Source organism: Denticeps clupeoides, chromosome 1 (assembly GCF_900700375.1).
Source record: "Denticeps clupeoides chromosome 1, fDenClu1.1, whole genome shotgun sequence".
Lineage (NCBI taxonomy): Eukaryota > Metazoa > Chordata > Actinopteri > Clupeiformes > Denticipitidae > Denticeps > Denticeps clupeoides.
This window is the reverse complement of record NC_041707.1, coordinates 40,928,391-40,949,533: the sequence shown is the minus strand read 5'-3', so window position 1 is coordinate 40,949,533 and position 21,143 is coordinate 40,928,391. Positions and strand designations below refer to the sequence as shown.

The 21,143-nt window shown below is 41.2% G+C and overlaps 2 protein-coding genes across 3 annotated transcripts; one reads left to right on the top strand and one right to left on the bottom strand.

Annotated features, from left to right (window-relative positions):
* The first annotated feature begins 40 nt into the window (after window positions 1–40).
* On the top strand, window positions 41–4,473 carry LOC114793841 (zinc finger protein 239-like). Of its 2 annotated transcripts, XM_028985982.1 has the most exons (4): window positions 41–462; window positions 1,677–1,848; window positions 3,031–3,147; window positions 3,232–4,473. In XM_028985982.1, the coding sequence occupies exons 2-4, from the start codon at window positions 1,686–1,688 to the stop codon at window positions 3,861–3,863; spliced, it is 912 nt and encodes a 303-aa protein (XP_028841815.1). In that variant the 5' UTR covers window positions 41–462; window positions 1,677–1,685; the 3' UTR covers window positions 3,864–4,473. The 2 variants fall into 2 exon arrangements, with proteins under 2 accessions (XP_028841815.1, XP_028841807.1); XM_028985974.1 differs by having other exon boundaries at window positions 3,031–4,469.
* A 4,164-nt stretch (window positions 4,474–8,637) lies between these two features.
* Window positions 8,638–13,112, bottom strand: LOC114788458 (interferon-induced protein 44-like). The gene is made up of 11 exons (XM_028977093.1): window positions 13,082–13,112; window positions 12,808–12,897; window positions 12,437–12,700; window positions 12,074–12,349; window positions 11,706–11,739; window positions 10,831–11,029; window positions 10,453–10,605; window positions 10,117–10,288; window positions 8,946–9,046; window positions 8,773–8,841; window positions 8,638–8,685 (listed from the first exon to the last, which is right to left on the bottom strand). The coding sequence occupies exons 2-11, from the start codon at window positions 12,824–12,826 to the stop codon at window positions 8,671–8,673; spliced, it is 1,302 nt and encodes a 433-aa protein (XP_028832926.1). The 5' UTR covers window positions 12,827–12,897; window positions 13,082–13,112; the 3' UTR covers window positions 8,638–8,670.
* Between the last annotated feature and the right edge of the window lie 8,031 nt (window positions 13,113–21,143).

The following is a 21,143-nucleotide window of genomic DNA, read 5'->3' as shown; positions in this document are numbered from 1 at the left end:
ACGAAACCGGAAGTCGGAGCTTGTTTCCGGTTCGCAGCTCCAAGTGACTGGTCACGTTGATAAAACCTGGTAAAAAAACAAGAATGGGACCAGAAAGTAGCGGAAAGTGCTTTAAACACCAGGATGAGCAGCATGAAGAAAAACGGGAGACGCACCCACGACAGGCTGTTCACTTTCACCAGGACTCCGGTTCGCGGTTCGGCGCAGAAACGACGGACAACGCTGCGGCTTTCCTGCAGGAAAACGTTCCGAAACAGGAGGCGGCGAGTCGAACAGCTGCGTTTTCGGTCGCGTAGTTATGGCGACGCGCGATTTCTGAGAGGAGACGGGAAGAAACACCGGGAAGTCGGCCGCGCATGCGCAGAGCCAGGCCGCGGCGCCGTGCGCATGCGCGTGCTATAGAGTCAATGGAAATACAATCTTTTTAAAGAACAGTACCATTACACGATCCAGCAGCTAAAAGTAAGTATTTAACTATCTTGTGTGAATCATTCTTCAGTTTGTGTCGATTGTTTCTTCCTCTGCTCTTCATTTTGCCCCCTAGTGTAATATTGTACACGAGTTTGTTTGCAGTTTTGGATGAGACTGTAATTGTTTGGTCAGTTCAGTAATAAAAACGCGTCACGGCAGCTACTGAAGGCGAAACGTGGATCGTTCCTCCATCTTCACGTTATTCCAGACGATGCGAGTGTACATTGTTGGAAATCGCAGTTTAGCAGAATTGTGTTGGTCAGAACGCCGAGTCGGTTTCAGTAGATCCAGTTTTTATGGTAAATTACTGCGCCTGGATCCCCGCGTGTCTGAGCAAAGTGAATCCGTGTGACGACCAGCACAGACTTGTCGCGTTTATTCCGGGGACAGACGTTAGAAAGACGGACTGTGGAGAATTAGCAGTTAGCACCGATTAGCAGCGCTTTCTCTCGGGCGACACCGGGGACCTGGAGGACTTCTCAGCAGCAGGTCACCTTGGAACTCCTGTCGAATTCTTTCTGGATCCGATAAAGTCCACCAGACTGTACCGTGTGAACAGAAAGTTACAGGGTATGAGGGAAACATTTCAGGCTTTTGTTACACACACACACACACAAACTGACTAGCATGCATTTATACTACTGAAAACTCACACACACACACATCACCTGTATCTGTGTGAGCGTTTCATATGTGAATGTGTGTGTGTTTCACATGTGTTTGTGTAACAAAAGTCTGAAATATTTCCTAAACGGCCCCTAATAACAAGGTATCCCATGTAGATTCATATACTGATGTTCTGCTGTTCGTGTGAAGATAACAGCGTTCTGCCCACATTCCCTGGTCAGGCTGGGATCTAATGAACGTCTGAACAATTCATTCATACATTAAAACATTATTTTATTGCAATGTTCAATGATTTGGTTTAATACAGACGTAAGCCGTTCGTTGTTGTGTAGGGATCTGTAGGGAATGAAAATGAATCGCTTCAGGAATCGGGGTTGACCGTCTGTGCAGGAAACGGGGTTCTACTTCCTGCTGTGGAACTGAAGATCTGAGTCTTCAGTTTTTATCTGGTGTCTTTCAGAATCGATATGCCAAATAGTTAAAAAATTGATTTAAATGATCTGCTAAATAACAATTCAGAATAGTTTCTGCTACGTTTCACTTTTAGTGAAAGTGAAACATCTCCCACTTTGTCCCAGGTTCCCAGGATGGATCCCAGTCTGTCTCTGTCGTCCACTGAGACCAGGACTGTGGTCCAGAACAACACACACGTTCCACTGAAGATGTTATCAGTTGTTCTTACACGACTGGACCACGATAAAACTCTGGAACCAACAGGAAGCGACGAGAAGAACGTCTCCATCTCTTCTGGTGAGTGAAGTAAAATCAGCATCATGATGTGGCGTGGACCTGTCACCATGTTTAAAATAGTCCCTCAAAATAGTGATGTATAATTTTCATTTTAAGACACAGAAATATTAATAATATAATAGATAGATATCCCGTTGCTGAAGCTGCTTGTCTGTCTGTAGATAAGGACGTGCAGTGGATTGTCCATGATTGACATGCGCTTGCTGAGAATGCATCACTATACCATGGGTGACAGATAGCTCACATTCCTCATTATTTTGTCGGGTCATTAGCTGTCCTCCTACTTGAGGCCCACTGCGTAGAATAGGGCGCTCGCCATCAGTGGTGCTCAAGGTACTTTAAAATATGAATTTGTTTTTAATGAAGTAATCCAGTTACTTTATTTTCAGAAATAAGAAGTGTGAGATGAAAATGTATAAGCTGGACTATTCATGTATTGTTCGAACCCTCAGCTTCGGTCATGGCTCGTTCTAAAAAAAATAAAATGTCTATTTCTGCTGGGCTAGCTGGCTGGCGGTCGGGACACGTCAGCATTGAAGTGAAGTGATTGTCATTGTGATACACAGCAGCACAGCACACGGTGCACACAGTGAAATTTGTCCCCTGCATTTAACCCATCACCCTGCTCAGTGGCAGATCGGGATTCGAACCGGCAACCTTCTGATTGCTGCTGGCTTTATTTTGCAATGATAATCCCCTACTTCACTCGTTACTTGAAAAAAGTAGTAGGATTGTAGTAACACGTTATTTCTAATGCATTACTGCCCACCTCGGCATGCCAATACGTTCTGGTAAAACAGTGCAGATGTTTACAGATGTTGAAGGAAGCCAACGTTCTGAGGAAGTACAGCTGGCTCTGTAAGATGGGACATTCAGCAGGACCCCGATACATCTGCAGGTTTTGTCCTGCGGAGAGGCCCTTCACCTCTTTGTTCTCCATATCTTTGCCAAACGGCATTACAGGGTTTAGCAGCCTGATCCCTAGTCCGGTTCGTCATCCAGTTTCACTCCCAGATATTTGTAGGTCTGGACAATCTCTACACGTTCCCCTTTTATTATTATCACAGGCTCAGTATGTGGCCTAGACTACCTGAAATCTTACTTTTGTTGAATAATGTATTCATTTCAGAAACATGCTGTATGAATTTTTATGGTTTAAAATATTTTGTTCCTTTATTACAGATGGACCCAAAGTAGTCAAGAGAAGACCCAGGAACTCAACTGCAGAGGCATTTCAATGCGAACATTGTAGCAAGAGTTTTAGACAAGTAGAAAAACTTCAGTCCCACCAGAAGATACATACTGGAGAGAAGCCCTACCAGTGTGAAGAGTGCGGGAAGAGGTTTTCACGAAAATCAGATCAGAATTCTCACCTGAAGGTACATACTGGAGAGAAGCCCTACCAGTGTGAAGAGTGCGGGAAGAGGTTTTCACGAAAATCAGATCTGAATACTCACCTGAAGGTACATACTGGAGAGAAGCCCTACCAATGCGGACACTGTGGAAAGAGGTTTTCACAAATCACACGCCTTAAAATACACCAGAGGATACATACTGGAGAGAAGCCCTACCAGTGTGTGGAGTGTGGGAATGGTTTTTCGAAAGCATCAACTCTTAAAATACACCAGAGGATTCATACTGGAGAGAAGCCCTACCAGTGTGTAGAGTGTGGGAAGAGTTATTCACGAGCATCAAACCTTAAAGAACACCAGAGGACACATACTGGAGAGAAGCCCTACCAGTGTGTAGTGTGTGGGAATTGTTTTTCGCTAAAATCCGCCTTTATACAACACCAGAGGACACATACTGGAGAAAAGCCCTTTACCTGTACAGAGTGTGGGAAGAGTTATTCACGAAAATCAGATCTGAATACTCACATGTGGATACATACTGGAGAGAAGCCCTACCAGTGTGTAGAGTGTGGGAAGAGTTTTTCATATGCATCGTCCCTTAAAGTCCACCAGACGACATGTATTGGAGAAAAGCCCTTCACCTGTATCAAGTTTGGGAAGTAGGTGTGTTGAAATGAGTCTCATAGTTGATGCTCCTCGATGTAGACGTGGACGATTCTGCATGATGCAGAACTGGTAGTGACTCTTATATAGTGCTGCTCCATGTAGGAATTTGCATTACCCATTTTGACGTGACCAAAAAAAATCTAATCTGGCTCGGGTTTGGTCTGCACCTTCGAAACTTATACAAAGCAGGAATGGAAGAAAAGCAGATTTTATCAGTCTTGGAGTGTCCAGAGATCTACGTGTTTTCGAAAACAAGTTTTTTAAGAAGCGCAAACTTCATGGTGAGCGCTATGCATGCTGCATTCCTTCTGAAAGTGGTCAGCAAACAGGCCAGAGACTACCCCTGGTAGTCTGTGAGCAACCTTTCTAAATTCTTTATTTTCATATTCTCTGCCTTTCAATGGATTCCAATTGTTGTTTGGACCCTCTCTGTTTTTTTTGATTATGTAAAACTCAGCTTTGATCGTGGCTTGTTCTAAAAAAATAAAATGTCTATTTCTGCTGATTTTATGATTTGTAAAGATATGTTTTTGTGCCGGCAGCGATAATAGTTCTATAAAGTTTGGTGCTCATGTTTTGTGAAATACACTTGTATTTTTTTTTGTATTCACCCTGATTAGACTACTTGTGTTTAGGTGCCGGTGCGTATCACCAGGGGGGTGGCCAGCAAAGGGGTTAATTTCTTTCGAAAATCCTATGACATAGCATCTATAATCAGCTTTCTCACTAACCAGAACAACCTTCTAGATCCAAATCAGTCTGGTTTCAAAATCGCATTTGATAGTCAACCACAATAATCCTGGCCATCCTTAGGAGGAATTAGCGGCTTGGCGTGGCAGTGGATAGCTTCTGGAGGATCAATCTTATGAGGGGCACATTTGCACCTCACAAGCTCTTTATTGTTGTCCCTCAGGGCTCTGTACTTGACCCTGTTCTGCTTTTACACGAAATTTCTTGGTGAAGTCATATCTTTGCATAGGTTTTCTTTGCAACTCTTGTTTTCTGCAATCATATGTAAACATGTCCACCAAAATCTCTGCCTGCACAGATTGGTAGCACATCATCTGAAACTCAACCCCGGCAGGACTGAACTGCTATTGATCCCTGCTGACTCCTCCCCACAACATGACCTTAAAATCTCCCTGGACATTTCACCAATCTTTATATGCCACTGCACAACCTTGGGGTAACCATGGACAATTCCCTCTCCTACTTGTCTCACATTTCTCATTCATGTCGATTCCTTCACTACAACATCAGGAGAATTTGTCCATATTTATCAACACAGACACTTGTCAGGTCTCTGGTCATCTCCAAATTGGTCTTTTGTAACCCACTCCTGGCTGGTCAGATTCAAAATACTGATGCTTACCTACAAAGCCAAGGAAGGGTCGCACCCCTCCTACCTCAGATCTCTTATTATTCATGTTACAGAGCAGAGCATCTGTCTTCACACCTCCACCCCACAGGAAAGGCCCAGCTTGTTTTGACACCTCTATATACAGGTCCTTCTCAAACAATTAGCATATTGTGATAAATTTCATTATTTCCTGTAATGTACTGATAAACATTAGACTTTCATATATTTAAGACACACAACTGAAGGTAGTTCAAGCCTCTTATTGTTTTAATATTGATGATTTTGGCATACAGCTCATGAAAACCCAAAGTTCCTATCTCAGAAAATTAGCATATCATGAAAAGGTTCTAAACGAGTTATTAACCTAATCATCCGAATCAACTAATTAACTGTAAACACCTGCAAGATTCCTGAGGCTTTTAAAAACTCCCAGCCTGGTTCATTACTCCAAACCGCATTCATGGGTAAGACTGCCGACCTGACTGCTGTCCAGAAGGCCATCATTGACACCCTCAAGCAAGAAAGACATTTCTGAACGAATAGGCTGTTCCCAGCGTGCTGTATGAAGGCACCTCAGTGGGAAGTCTGTGGGAAGGAAGAAGTGTGGCAGAAAATGCTGCACAACGAGAAGAGGTGACCGGACCCTGAGGAAGATTGTGGAGAAGGACCGATTTCAGACCTTGGGGGACCTGCGGAAGCAGTGGACCGAGTCTGGAGTAGAAACATCCAGAGCCACTGTGCACAGGCGCGTGCAGGAAATGGGCTACAGTGCCGCGTTCCCCAGGTCAAGTCACTTTTGAACCAGAAACAGCGGCAGAAGCGCCTGACCTGGGCTACAGAGAAGCAGCACTGGACTGTTGCTCAGTGGTCCAAAGTACTTTTTTCGGATGAAAGCTAATTTTGCATGTCATTCGGAAATCAAGGTGCCAGAGTCTGGAGGAAGACTGGGCAGAGGGAAATGCCAAAATGCCTGAAGTCTAGAGTCAAGTACCCACAGTCAGTGATGGTCTGGGGTGCCATGTCAGCTGCTGGTGTTGGTCCACTGTGTTTTATCAAGGGTCAATGCAGCTAGCTATCAGGAGATTTTGGGGCACTTCATGCTTCCATCTGCTGAAAAGCTTTATGGAGATGAAGATTTCATTTTTCAGCATAATCTGGCACCTGCTCACAGTGCCAAAACCTCTGGTAAATGGTTTACTGACCATGGTATTACTGTGCTCAATTGGCCTGCCAACTCTCCTGACCTGAACCCCATAGAGAATCTGTGAGATGTTGTGAAGAGGAAGTTGAGAGACGCAAGACCCAACACTCTGGATGAGCTTAAGGCCGCGATCGAAGCATCCTGGGCCTCCATAGCACCTCAGCAGTGCCACAGGCTGATTGCCTCCATGCCACGCCGCATTAAAGCAGTCATTTCTGCAAAAGGATTCCCGACCAAGTATTGAGTGCATAACTGAACATGATTATTTGAAGGTTGATTTTTTTTTTTTTTTTTTTTTTATTAAAAACACTTATTTTTTTACATTTTTTTTTTATTGGTCAGATGAAATATGCTAATTTTTTGAGAGAAGAATGTTGGGTTTTCATGAGCTGTATGCCAAAATAATCAATATTAAACCAATAAGAAGCTTGAACTACCTTCAGTTGTGTGTAATGAATCTAAAATATCTGAAAGTCTAATGTTTATCAGTACATTACAGGAAATAATTAAATTTATCACAATATGCTAATTGTTTGAGAAGGACCTGTATTGCATAGTTAGTTCATTGTCTATCGTTCCTGACAAATAAATAAAAAATACACAATGACAATCACTTCACTTTCACAATTAAAAATGCCTGTTTATGGACCTGCCCTGTCTATAGTTATTTTTTCCCCATATAAGCAGGTAAATGAAGGTTCATTTTTCATATTAAATACTTAATTTCTTTAATATATTTTCATGTTGACCTACCTTCAGTCATCTCTTAAGCTGGCTGGTTTTTATTGGCAAAAATCTAAAAGTCTTGTTCACTTACTGTTTAAAAATAGAATAAAAATGCAATGCAATGCAAAAAAACATTTAAGCTAAAATAATGAATAATCATGATTAATAATTGTGATTGGCAGAAGTACTGAATGTACATGTATATTTTAGGGCTGCACAATTATTGCCAATCACTAACCTCAACTTAAATATATGGGTAATGAGGAACTATAAAACCACTTAAAAAATAAAAGCCAGTGATGGCCATGTGATCTCAACCCTAAAAGTATAGGTGATGATAATGATGATAAAATTCTTAAACAAGCTTGATCACAAAAAAGGCAGAGAGGTCCATGTTGATCCGAGTCTTTTACATGATGGTGGGTGATCCAGTGCCGACTCTTTGCTCCTCAAATAAATGGAAATTAAGGTGGGGCTGATGTGGACCACCCATATCACTGTCATTTAAAACTAATTAGTGTCAGTTTTACAGTTTGATACAGTGAGGCAGTGGTGGCCTAGCGGTTAAGGACGCAGCCCTGTAAACAGAAGGTTGCCGGTTCGAATCCCGACTCGCCAAGGTTCCACTGAGGTGCCACTGAGCAAACCACTGTCCCCACATGGCTGCCCACTGTGATGGGATAAATGCAGAGAACAAATTTCACTGTGTGCTGTGCTGCTGTGTATCACATTTGACAATCACTTCACTTTTTTTTGTTTTGAGACAATATATACTGATGGAAGCATTAAAGTTCCCTGGTGGGTTTACTGTGGTACTACAATAAGAAGTAATATTCAAAAAAGGGTTTCTCTCAGGAGCATGTTCCTTGTAAAGTTTAAGTTCTACAAGCAGAACAGGGCCATGAAAACAACTTAAATCAGGCTAAATCAGGCTAACCCAGGAATGGTGTGTAACTTTAGTAAATTGATTTAATTAAATTCATGTCAAATTTCAACTTCTTTTCTGTGTCTGACTATATGATGTGCTGATAACCCACAAACTACACATCCCATAATGCACAACGCTTTGGTAACTTTGAAGCATGAAACGATTTTCTGTCGCCGTGGAAACTGCTCCTGTACAGATGACCCACCTTTTTATGTGTGTTTTATGTGTTTATTTCATTTCAGTGCATGATATTTGCAGATACAGTTGTTTTCTGTGGATATAAACTTTGTGCATCATCTGTGCAGACAGCATACACCCTAAAACAGGCCACTTTTACAAAATCACAAAGAAGCAGCATTAAATCAGGTCCTCAACATGAATTCCAGTGAGGTCCATGATGGTCTTTACCCTGATGGTGGGTAAATCTTGTTTACTTCACATTTTCAGTTTAATAACCACAAAGGAAATATGACATTGGCCAGCAAGCAAAACCTACTAAGTTTTCTGCGTTGTAGTCCAGTGCACTTTGTATTTTACGCTTAAATGGGTCTTGGCTGCTGAATTGTAGAAGTTGCAGTGCAGGGCTGTGCTAACGCACCACATGCTGGCGAGCATAGTCATTAGCAAAATGAATAATGGTTGATAAAGCTTTCAGGATGAGGACGTCCACCTCCAGAACAAGTTCAGTCACCTCGTGGTAGTTCTTCACGGGGAAGATGCAGTTCATTGGGACCCCCAGTCTGTTGCTGCACTCCTGCATCTGTGTACATGTCACACACAAACACAATCATGTGGGTTTTTTAACTGGTTCACAAATTTCTATGTCCTTTAACTGGAATATTATGAAGCAGGCATCTCACTCACTTTGTCTTTGATCTTCATGCTGTAGTAGATCTTTCTCAGATCGGATTTCACTACTTGGCATGCCATGTCCGGCTTTGTCATCACGACAACCTGAGGAATACCTGATGCACAGGGGGACATAAAACTACAATGTAAGGCAATGCAATGTAAATAAAACTACATTACATACTGTAAATATATATTCATATATCAGCCATAACATTATGATGAGCAAAAATGACTGCAGACTGTTTCTATGTTATATATATGTATCTTCCTCCTTATAATGTTTCGGTTGATCAGGTTACAGGAGACTATTTCTTTTTTGTTCAGGGTTTTTCTCACTTGAAACATAGTTAATGACCTATTTAAAATGGACTAATTTATGCTAGCACCTTAAACCAGGGGTGTCCATACATTTTGAGGGCCACATATCAAAAAATATATGAAGAGGATAGAAAGAGCCGGAGGTCCAGCTATGTTCTAGGATGCCCTCTGGACCCAGTGGAGGTGGTGAGTGACAGGAGAATGGTGGACAACATCTCCCACCCCATGCAGGGGACCCTAACAGCACTGAGCAGCTCCTACAGTGGCAGGCTGCAGCACCCACGATGTGGGACGGAGAGAATCAGAAGGTCTTTCCTGCTCTACAACAGTTGACCACATGAACACACATCCAGTACACCATCTCCATTTTAATTGTGAGCATTATGTGTATATCTACCCACTCTGTACACATGTACACATACATTTTAATACACTCGTCCAGTTATATTTGTACGTTGTACTTTCACACGTCTGGGACTAATAAAGGATCATCTTATCTCATCTCTTACCTTCTCTCAATATAATCACATCATTCCGACTAATAAATATGTAAATGATCTTGCAATAATAACTTTCATTATTCATTTCATTTGCCAGCAATATAAAGCTTTGCTGTATTTTTGCTCACTGTTAGCAAAAGCTTGATGAGATCTTGATGTTCCCTTGACCAGGGCAGTAGCTCCACCTTGTGTTGAAACTAAGAAGTACAAAGCACTTGAGAACATTATTTATGTGTGGACCATATTTCATCAAAAAACAAATTAAGAGAAACAGCAAAACTCCTGGACATTGGACATTATTTTCCACACCCTGTTCACACCCTCTGACTGAGATCGACCGCATGAAAGTTTGGAACGGGCCTCACCCATGTCACTGGCCTGCTCTCTGATGCTCCTCATTTTCGCGAATATGTCATCAGTCAGGAAAGAGATTTTATCTGCTGGCAGCAAACACACCAGACAGTGAACTTTATCCGTTGGACTGGGATCTCTCTTGTAGTCTGGGTCTTCTTCTGACAGTGGAGCTGAAGGTTCGAACTGGAAATGAAAACCACAGGTTGATCGTTCAATTCTGGTTCTGGTCAATTCTCGTCTGGTGAGAAATCTATTTACTTAAATTGCTGACATGTTCGATCCTTATTTTACCTGCTATATATATTTCTGTGTATTATATTTCATGCATTCATTTCATGCACACCTACCAGGTAATTTTCCTTTACGTGACCCTTTAAAATACTCATGATGTCATCAGGATGCACCCCTTTAGACTTCTCATCTTCCAGACCCATCACATCATTCAGGACAAAAGGCAAAAATTCAGAAGTGCCTTTTTTCTCAATCTTGTGCGTTTGGAACTGAAAAAAAACAGGAGTTAGATTTAAAATGTTTTAAAAATACATAAAAATTTAATATTGAGGGATTCTACTCAAAATGCAGCACATTTTTGCTGAAAAGCAAAATTCTACTGTCCATGGGACTGGACTAACAGAGTGTCAGTGGCTCCAAATATGATCTTTGATTCATGAGAAATGTCAGAAATTTCTGGTGTAACGTAAACCATGTGAGGATGTTGTTCTCACCCTTCTGGTGAAACTAATACCAGCGCCTGCTGCATCAGCCAAGGCTCCAGTTGCGATTTTCCCTTTGAAGACAATATCAATGGAGTTGATGAAGCTGGACTTTCCTGATCCAATAGGCCCATATAGAAGAATCCGGAGCGGCTCCAGTTGTGGTCGCAACTGAGTGAGTTCAGCCTCTAATTTGTTTCTGGTTTGGGGGCTAAATGAAAGCAAAAAAATAATAAAGTTATAAATGTTTCTACGTGAAGTTTATGATTAATATGTCTATATTAAAGTTTAGTATTTAAGTATTATCATCATTGTCTCATCCTGTAAAAAGACAAATTATTAATAAAAATTTTGTCTCAATCATTTAGAAAACGTCAAACTCGGTTACATCTCGCAAGATCAATTTGTATTGATCTATCATTATGGCCTGATAACCCACAAACTACAGATCCCATAATGCAGTGTACACCTTGCACACGATACTTCGGTAATTTTGAAGCATGAAAGAAGAATTCTGACCCATTTTCTGTCGCCGTGGAAACGGCTCCTGTACACATTTAGCTGCAGTTTAAAAATCACTGTTGGCAAGGCGACTGAAGCACTGCATTATGGGATCTGTAGTTTTTGTATATGGTACCCAGATGAAAGGGTTAACCAATTATCGACCACATAATAATTTGATCCATGAAACCATTAAATAAGCCAGGAAAAAAAAGCATGGACCTCACTGACTTTTAACCTTTTAAAACACTTTTTGTCTCAGTTCTCTTCTAATGTGTCCCTTTATAAACTGTTCCAGCTTCTTCTTTCTTTTTGTTATTATGTGGACTGGAATGATTTTCGTGTGACAAGTTTTGCAAGTATCTTTCGATGGTGTGTGAACTTACTTAAAATTAATGCTCCTCCACTCTCTGTCAAACTCTGCAAGAAAAAGAAAAAGTCTGTAAATGTGACATTCCCTGTATAGAACACAAGATCGATCCATATTCAGCATTAAATTGCAGTGACTCCACCCTGTCCCCATTAATTAAAGGGGGACGCTTGGCTCATTTTAAAATGGGTCTGATATGGATCTGGTGTTTAGTTTACTGAACCTAAAGTTGAAGAGTCGTGGAGTTACTGTATTTAATACTAAAAATGATCAATTTTGCAGATTTACCTGCACAAGATGCCCTAAAATCCTTATATTTCAACTCAAATTCGGTTTATTGAAGTTTATCTATGGAGTTGACGTTTCTAATGAAGACTTGATTACCTTCTACTGCGACCTCGGCGGAGATCTTGACCTCTTCGCTGCCCGACTTCACCAGGCAGGTGTAGAAGCCGGTATCTGACTTCTGAGCGTGTTTGATTTTCAGAATAAACTCTTTTCCTCGCTGCTCCATGACAACATTTCTGCCTTCAGTCAGCAGCTTGTCATCCTTCTTCCATTCTGCTGTGACGTCCTCTCTGTTCACCTCACACTTTAGAATCACCTCTTGACCAGCGCTGGCCTTCACATCCTGAAAGGTTCTGGAAACCCGAAGGTTCTCTAGCGAATGAATACAAATATTGTTTTAGTATCTCTTTATAATGCAGTTATGGACCATATTCCCGTATATTACTGTATACTAAACACCTTTAACAGTGACCATCGCAGTGCTCCCGACCTCTTCATTATAATATTTCACTTTAATCTTGTAAAAACCCTCTTCTGATCCCTGCACATTGCGGATCCTCAGGACGAACTTCATCCCGTCTTGGACCATGCTGAACTTGTTGTTGTTCTGAACTTCCACATCGCCATGCCACCATCGTGCTGAAGCTCCATCTTTGTTAACTCTACATGTGAGAGTCACCTCGTTTCCAGCGAATAGCACCGTGTCCTGGAGTTTCTGTTCAACTATGTGAGGAAAAGTCACATCACATGACAATAAACCGTGTTTAAATGACCTAAAAGGAAATATGTTCATTATATCGGGGTGTAAATGGTTTGATTTTGTCACTCACCACTCAGTGCTGCTCCCATGATGAGCTTTATAAGGACATAAAAAACTCCTGTAGCAGGATGAAGTTGGTTTTGCTGGATGGAGGTTTGAGCTGCAGAAAATGAGTGGAGGTCATCTTCACACTTCATATTTAATTGGAATGACGTGCATAATGTCATAAAAACGCGTTTTTATTTCACGTCAGAGACAACAGAAAATACCCGATAAAAATATAATGCAAGATGAACTTCGTATTGGTCAAAATATCTGATTAAAAAGGAGAGAAAATGACTTACGTTCTACTGTAGGTTTTAAATGTCCGAGCTCTGCTGCATCGTTCTCTGCCGCCTGTGCTGTGGAACTCGGACCTTGAACAGGGAGCGCCTGCCTCCGGCCTTTATTAATTACAGAAAGTGAAAGGGCCGCTGATTGGTCCCTGGGATCCGTGCTTTCCAAGAGGTGGAATGTGAAAGTGGGAAAAGCGAGGAGAAGTCACGTGATTTCTGTGAAGGGGGACATGCCGCATGTCCCACCTTGCATAAACTCATGTCATTTCAGCCACAACATTAAAACCAGCAGTGGGCACCATGACAGGCACCCGGGGAGCAGTGTGTGGGGACGGTGCTTTGCTCAGTGGCACGTCAGCGCTCTGCCATGTCCCATGCGAATATATATATATATATACACACACACACACACTCATCAGATCAGGGTCGCCATCTCAGGACATGGGACACTGGGACGCACTGACATATTAGCAAATGTAATATATATATATATATATATATATATATATATATACACACACACACACACACACACACACACACACACACACATATATATATATATATACACACACACACACACACACACACACTCATCAGATCAGGGTCGCCATCTCAGGACATTGGACACTGGGATGCACTGACATATTAGCAAATGTAATATATATATATATGTTAAGCGTATGATGACATAGTGGGCGAGTTTTATGTGATGCATGTTTGATTAATAATTTGAATCGTACGATACATCTTGCTAAACTTTGTTACAATTGTAATTACAATATACAAATATCTTGTCTGTATGTGGATGGTAACAGTGACATCCAGCTGACACTCTCTCATGAAATTTGGTGGTGTAGATGAATGTGTGGACTCCAGGTGAATTGGGGACTCTAAAGTGTCTCAGTGTCCGATGTTCTGAGATGGCGACCCTGATCTGGATTAAGCCATTATGAATACAGAGTGATGAAGATGATGTTCTCACCCTTTTAGAAGAAAGTGAGAAGAATGTGAAGTGATTGTCATTGTGAAACACTGCAGTGAAATGTGTCCTCTGTATTTAACCATAAAAAAAAAACCCGAACCGCCAAGGAGCCACTGAGGTCCCCTTGATCAAGGCACCGTGCCCACACAGTGGTTATTAGAAGTATATGATGCTCTATGAATAAATGTACCATGAACCGTGAAAACCGTATGTTTATGATATGTCTGGGGCGTGGGTGGCCTAGCGGGCCCGTTATCAGAAGCCTGTAATCATTACCTTGTACTCTGACCTCAGCGGAGCACCGGACCTCTTCAGGAGGCAGGTGTAGACGCCATTACCCAACAGCTTCAGACAGCAGCTGATCGCCCTTCGTCCATTTTGCTGTGACGTCCTTTCTGTTCACCTCGCATGTTAGAATCACCTCTTGTCCTCCATAAACGTTTATGTCCATGCAGGGCCTGGACACCACAAGCTTTTCTATTCAATAAATGAAAAGTTGTGTTAGTAGCTTCTAACTTCTTTAACTTGACTCCAAATCAAGACCTTCATGAATTGATAAATTTGATTTCCATAATTTTTTTGTTGTCAGCACATTCAACTATGTATTTAATAAGAATATTTCATTCATTCAGGTTTAAGATGTCTTATTTTTGTGGTCCCTTTATTTTTTTGAACAGTGTATTTATGTTGTAAAAAATTGAGCAGATGCTGCCCTTCCTTCTGACCCTCAAGCATGTTCTCATCTGTGTGTGGTTGCAAAACATTTTACCCACAGAAAGCAATACAGTATCATGCTATTGTAAAACAAGCACAGAACGCATAGCCTCTTAAATTAAGTGTACGTTTTTAAAAAGCAGCTCTTACCACTAATATGGTGACCACCTGTGTTGTATGCACCAATTTGGGGCGGTGGGGGCCTAACGGTAAAAGGAAGCGGCCCCGTAATCAGAAGGTTGCTGGTTCGAATCTCGATCCGCCAAGGTGCCACTGAGGTCCCCACACACTGCTCCCCGGGCGCCTGCCATGGCTGCCCACTGCTCAGTCAGGGTGATGGGTTAAATGCAGAGGACAAATTTCACTGTGTGCTGCGCTGCAGTGTCTCACAATGACACACAGCACAATTTAAATTAAGTTAAATTAACACTGCACAGTGCTTATTTAAACCCCACCAAAGTTAGTGTTAAATTTTGTGTAAAGTCTGTGAAACTGACACTAATTTGTGTTAAATGACAGTGACTCCGCCCCTTCCCAGATAATATAGTGCTGAGCAGAATTCACGCCCACACTACCCTTCGGGTTGAAGAGGCCTTGAGCTCAGTTCTAATGTGAGCCATGTTTGCCAAGGTACATTGTGCAGTCATTATGAGACACACTTTAGAAGTGACTGGCATGCAACTCTGAAATGGAATATGACCTTGAAGGCGTGGCCAATGCCTCGGACAGGCTCCCGGACAGGCTCCGACTAATTCATTTTACTTTCACTTCTGACTTCTGACTGGCAAGAATTAATTTTCGCAAAGTTCTGATGTGGTTGCTGACTTGTTGCTCTCTGGAGTTCTTACCAATTAGATTTTTTTTGCAGGTAAATTTTTCCCCTGAATATATATTTTTACTTCTGATCATTACTGGGTCTTTTACATCAAGGGCTGACATGTTGAAACCCTCAAAAAGAGAATAAATATGAATTATTGTCACGACTACGGACTTATGGGGGAAGGAAGCGCAGAGGAGTGACATGCTGGGAACGGGTTTTTATTATAAAATAAACCATAAACACAAATAAAGAATGGCGCGGTGGCCGAAAACAATTAAACTTTAACAATCCTGACAATTATAGTACTGCAATACTATAAAATAATATTAATGCAATATCTAACACTGTTGGTCAAAAGAGGTTTTACATTCAAAGCCAAAGCATATTACTGGATATTTGTCTAATAAAGTTTAATATATTTAGCTGAATAAGACGGCCCTAGCGGCAAGAGTTACAAAATGTTTGTAATTTATAAAAAACTTTTTTTAAGCACAAAAACATATATGTTTATTTTAAAGTAAAGAATTGTGGCAGAGAAATCATTAGTCTGAAAAAAATGTATTGGATTTACTTCATTGAATTATGGACATTGGTTTCATATGATTCCTTTGATTTCGGCTTCAAAATTAAATGATTTAAATTCATAAATATTATTTTACTTTAGCTTTATTTTTTTAAACAAATAATTTTATTAAGTTGATGAAAGACTAGTATTGAACATGTTAATCTACACGCAAGGAGCAGTGTAGTCCTCCTAGACATAATAAACTATTGAAAAAAAATTGAAAATTATATTATATGGCCTTCAGTGAGAATCTACCAATGTAAATGGTCACGAAAATAAAGAAAACACTTTGAATGAGAAGGTGTGTCCAAACCTTTGGCTTGTACTGTACAAAAACAGTTTAATCTATTGAAATTAAATAATTGTGGTTTTCTAACATACAAACAGAGCCAGAACACAGTGAGGGACGATCTATACAGGCATGTTTCCTGGTAAGGGCCGGAGTCAATGTCCAAAAACTGTGCAGTGTGAAGTTAATGTTCATACAATGTTTTGTATGCATGGTAAAATATTGCCGGTTGTAAATAAAAACTTGCCATGCAGATGCCTGTATACAATCTAGACACAATTTGGTATTCTGCTAGCTTTATTGAAGATGGACAGTATACACAGTACACCATGTATTGAAATATGGTCCACACAGACCCCCCCCATAGTGCAATCATAAAATAAAATATATACACACACACACACACTAAACTAAACTATACTAACTGAAACTAAAACTTAAATACTGTACATAATTTATCTATAAGAGACAAGTAAAACTCTTCTGTACAATGAACAGGACAAACAGGACAACATCATGTAGGACGCTTGTAAGTGGATATGTTGGATATTTTAGACTGGACAAGACAAGACAAAATGAGTTGAGATGTGCAACATGGGTCATCATGTTATCGGATTAATTGCTCTGGATATGGGCATCTGATAAATGCTGTAAATGTAAATGTAAGTATTGATTGTTGAGTTTGCCGGTGTTCTGGTGATGGCGGTGCATTGAGAGCTCTGACTGCTTGGGGGATGAAGCTCTTGCCGTGTCTGGCAGTTACAGTTCTGATGCTGCAGAAGGAGGAGGGAGAACAGGGTATGTGAGGGGTGGTGAGACACATGTCTGGTTTGTCATCCAGTTTCACTCCCAGATATTTGTAGGTCTGGACAATCTCTACACGTTCCCCTTTTATTATTATGACAGGCTCATTATGTGGCCTAGACTACCTGAAATCTTACTTTAGTTGAATAATGTATTCATTTCAGAAACATGCTGTATGTTTTTATGGTTTAAAATATTTTGTACCTTTATTACAGCTGGACCCAAAGTAGTCAAGAGAAGACCCAATAACTCAACTGCAGAGGCATTTCAATGCGAACATTGTAGCAAGAGATTTAGACAAGTAGAAAAACTTCAGTCCCACCAGAAGATACATACTGGAGAGAAGCCCTACCAGTGTGAAGAGTGCGGGAAGAGGTTTTCACGAAAATCAGATCAGAATTCTCACCAGAGGACACATACTGGAGAGAAGCCCTACCAGTGTGTAGAGTGTGGGAAGAGTTTTTCACGACCATCAAACCTTAAAGTCCACCAGAAGATACATACTGGAGAGAAGCCCTACCAGTGTGTAGAGTGTCTGAAGAGATTTTCAAAAACATATAGCCTTCAAGTCCACCAGAAGATACATACTGGAGAGAAGCCCTACCAGTGTGTAGAGTGCGGGAAGAGTTTTCCATGTGCAGGATCTCTTAAAGTCCACCAGAGGATACATACTGGAGAGAGGTTTTCACGAAAATCAGCTCTGAATACTCACATGTGGATACATACTGGAGAGAAGCCCTACCAGTGTGTTGAGTGTGGGAAGAGTTTTTCATATGCATCGTCCCTTAAAGTCCACCAGACGACATGTATTGGAGAAAAGCCCTTCACCTGTATCAAGGCTGGGAAGCAGGGGTGTTGAAATGAGTCTCATAGTTGATGCTCCTCGATGTAGACGTGGACGATTCTGCATGATGCAGAACTGGTAGTGGCTGTGACAGCCTGACTCTTATATACTGCTGCTCCATGTAGGAATTTGCATAACGCATTTTATCAGTCTCGGAGTGTCCAGAGATCTACGTGTTTTCGAAAACAAGTTTTTTAAGAAGCGCAAACTTCATGGTGAGCGCTATATATGCTGCATTCGTTCTTTAATTTATTTTACTTAACTTTATTTAGCAGACACTTTTATCCAAAGCGACTTACAGGATGAAGACACCAGCAATTCTTGTTCGATTTCTATAGATGTGAGTTTACAAAAACTAAGAGCCCTGATAAGGCCTAACTTGTCAGCAAAGAGCACGCTCGGAGATTGTTAAGTGGTAGACGAAGAAAAAATTATATATATTTTTTTTTATATTGCATTGTTTTGTGCATGTGCGTGTGTAAGTGTTAGAATTGTCTGAAATACTTTTCAGTTTTCAACTGCCTCTTAAAAGTGGTGGTAGTCTCGGCTAGTCGAATGGAGGAAGACAACTTGTTCCACCAGTCAGGGACAACAAAGTCAAATGGAATCGGAGACCCAGTGAAGAGGGAATTTTCAGTCTCATTTCATTTGCTGATCTGAGAGAGCGTGCAGGAGTGTAGCTGGCTAGTATTGTATTGATGTAGGAGGGTGCAGTTCCATTTACAGCCCTGTAGGCAGCATCAAGGATTTAAACTCAATGCGAGCAGCTACCGGGAACCAGTGGAGAGACGTGAGAAGAGGTGTAACATGGGTGTATTTTGGCTGATTGAACATGAGATGGGCTGCCATATTTTGGATCATCTGGATCGTTCTGAAAGTGGCGAGCAAACAGGCTAGGACCGCCCCTGGTAGAAACGCTAGTATTCTGTGAGCAACCTTTCTAAATTCTTTATTTTCATATTCTCTGCCTTTCAATGGATTCCAATTGTTGTTTGGACCCTCTCTGTTTTTTTGATTATGTAAAACTCAGGATTTTATGATTTGTAAAGATATTTTTTTTGTGCCGGCAGCGATAATAGTTCTATAAAGTTTGGTGCTCATGTTTTGTGAAATACACTTGTAGGTTTTTTGTATTCACCCTGATTAGAACAAGTCACTACTGTTTAGGTGCCGGCGCGTATCACCAGGGGGGTGGCCAGCAAAGAGGTTCATTAGTTCATATAATCTGGTCTCGTCCCAACAGCCTTCAAAAGGTTGTAACTACTCCAATTCTCAAGAAATCCACAGCCAATCCAATATTTACAATTATATACCAGTCTCTCTCCTTCCCTTTCTTTCAAAAATCCTAGGACATAGCATCTATAATCAGCTTTCTCACTAACCAGAACAACCTTCTAGATCCACATCAGTCTGGTTTCAAAATCGCATTTGATAGTCAACCACAAGACTCCTGGCCATCCTTAGGAGGAACTAATGGCTTGGCATGGCAGTGGATAGCTTCTGGAGGATCGATCTTATGAGGGGCACATTTGCACCTCACAAGCTCTTTATTGGTGTCCCTCAGGGCTCTGTACTTGACCCTGTTCTGCTTTTACACGAAATCTCTTGGTGAAGTCATATCTTTGCACAGGTTTTCTTTGCAACTCTTTTTTTCTGCAATCATATGTAAACATGTCCACCAAAATCTCTGCCTGCACAGATTGGTAGCACATCATCTGAAACTCAACCCCGGCAGGACTGAACTGCTATTGATCCCTGCTGACTCCTCCCCACAACATAACCTTAAAATCTCCCTGGACAATTCACCAATCTCTATCTGCCACTGCACAACCTTGGAGTAACCATGGACAATTCCCTCTCCTACTTGTCTCACATTTCCAATGTCTCTTTCATGGGGCAGTGGTGGCCTAGCGGTTAAGGAAGCGGACCCGTAATCAGAAGGTTGCTGGTTCGAATCCCGATCTGCGAAGGTACCACTGAGGTGCCACTGAGCAAAAGCACCGTCCCCACACACTGCTCCCCGGGCGCCTGTCATGGTGCCCACTGCTCACTCAGGGTGATGGGTTAAATGCAGAGGACAAATTTCACTGTGTGCACTGTGTGCTGTGCTGCTGTGTATCATGTGTGACAATCACTTCACTTTCACTTTCATGTCAATTCCTTCACTACAACATCAGGAGAATTTGTCCATATTTATCAAAAGACACTTGTCAGGTCTCTGGTCATCTCCAAATTGGTCTTTTGTAACCCACTCCTGGCTGGTCAGATTCAAAATACTGATGCTTACCTACAAAGCCAAGGAAGGGTTGCACCCTCCTACCTCAGATCTCTTATTATTCATGTTACAGAGCAGAGCATCTGTCTTCGCACCTCCACCCCACAGGAAAGGCCCAGCTTGTTTTGACACCTCTATATATTGCATAATTAGTTCATTGTCTATCGTTCTTGACAAATAAATAAAAAATACACAATGACAATCACTTCACTTTCACAATTAAAAATGCCTGTTTATGGGACTGCCCTGTCAATAGTTATTTTTACCCATATAAGCAGGTAAATTAATGTTCATTTTTCATATTTAATACTTAATTTCTTATATATTTTCATGGTGACCTACCTTCAGGGGTAACAAACTACAGATACCATAATGCAGTGTACACTTTGAGCACAACTCTTTGGTAACTTTGATGCATGAAAGCAGAATTTCGAGTTGCTTCAAAACCCATTTTCTGTCGCCGTGGAAACTGCTCCTGTACAGATGACCCACCTTTTTATGTGTGTTTTATGTGTTTATTTCATTTCAGTGCATGATATTTGCAGATACAGTTGTTTTCTGTGGATATAAACATTGTGCATCATCTGTGCAGACAGCATTCACCCTAAAACAGGCCACTTTTACAAAATCACAAGGAAGCAGCATTAAATCAGGTCCTCAACATGAATTCCAGTGAGGTCCATGATGGTCTTTACTTCACATTTTCAGTTTAATCACCACAAAGGAAATATGACATTGGCCAGCAAGCAAAACCTACTAAGTTTTCTGCGTTGTA

Excerpts from the sequence above, each read along its gene's own strand:
- LOC114793841 (XM_028985974.1), top strand. The coding sequence starts at position 1,686 with ATGGATCCCAGTCTGTCTCTGTCGTCCACTGAGACCAGGACTGTGGTC. Across the intron at positions 1,849-3,030 it reads GAACGTCTCCATCTCTTCTG|ATGGACCCAAAGTAGTCAAG; the intron begins GTGAGTGAAGTA and ends CCTTTATTACAG.
- LOC114788458 (XM_028977093.1), bottom strand. Across the intron at positions 10,289-10,452 it reads ACGTAAAGGAAAATTACCTG|TTCGAACCTTCAGCTCCACT; the intron begins GTAGGTGTGCAT and ends TTTCATTTCCAG. Across the intron at positions 9,047-10,116 it reads AGAGCAGGCCAGTGACATGG|GTATTCCTCAGGTTGTCGTG; the intron begins GTGAGGCCCGTT and ends CCTGTGCATCAG.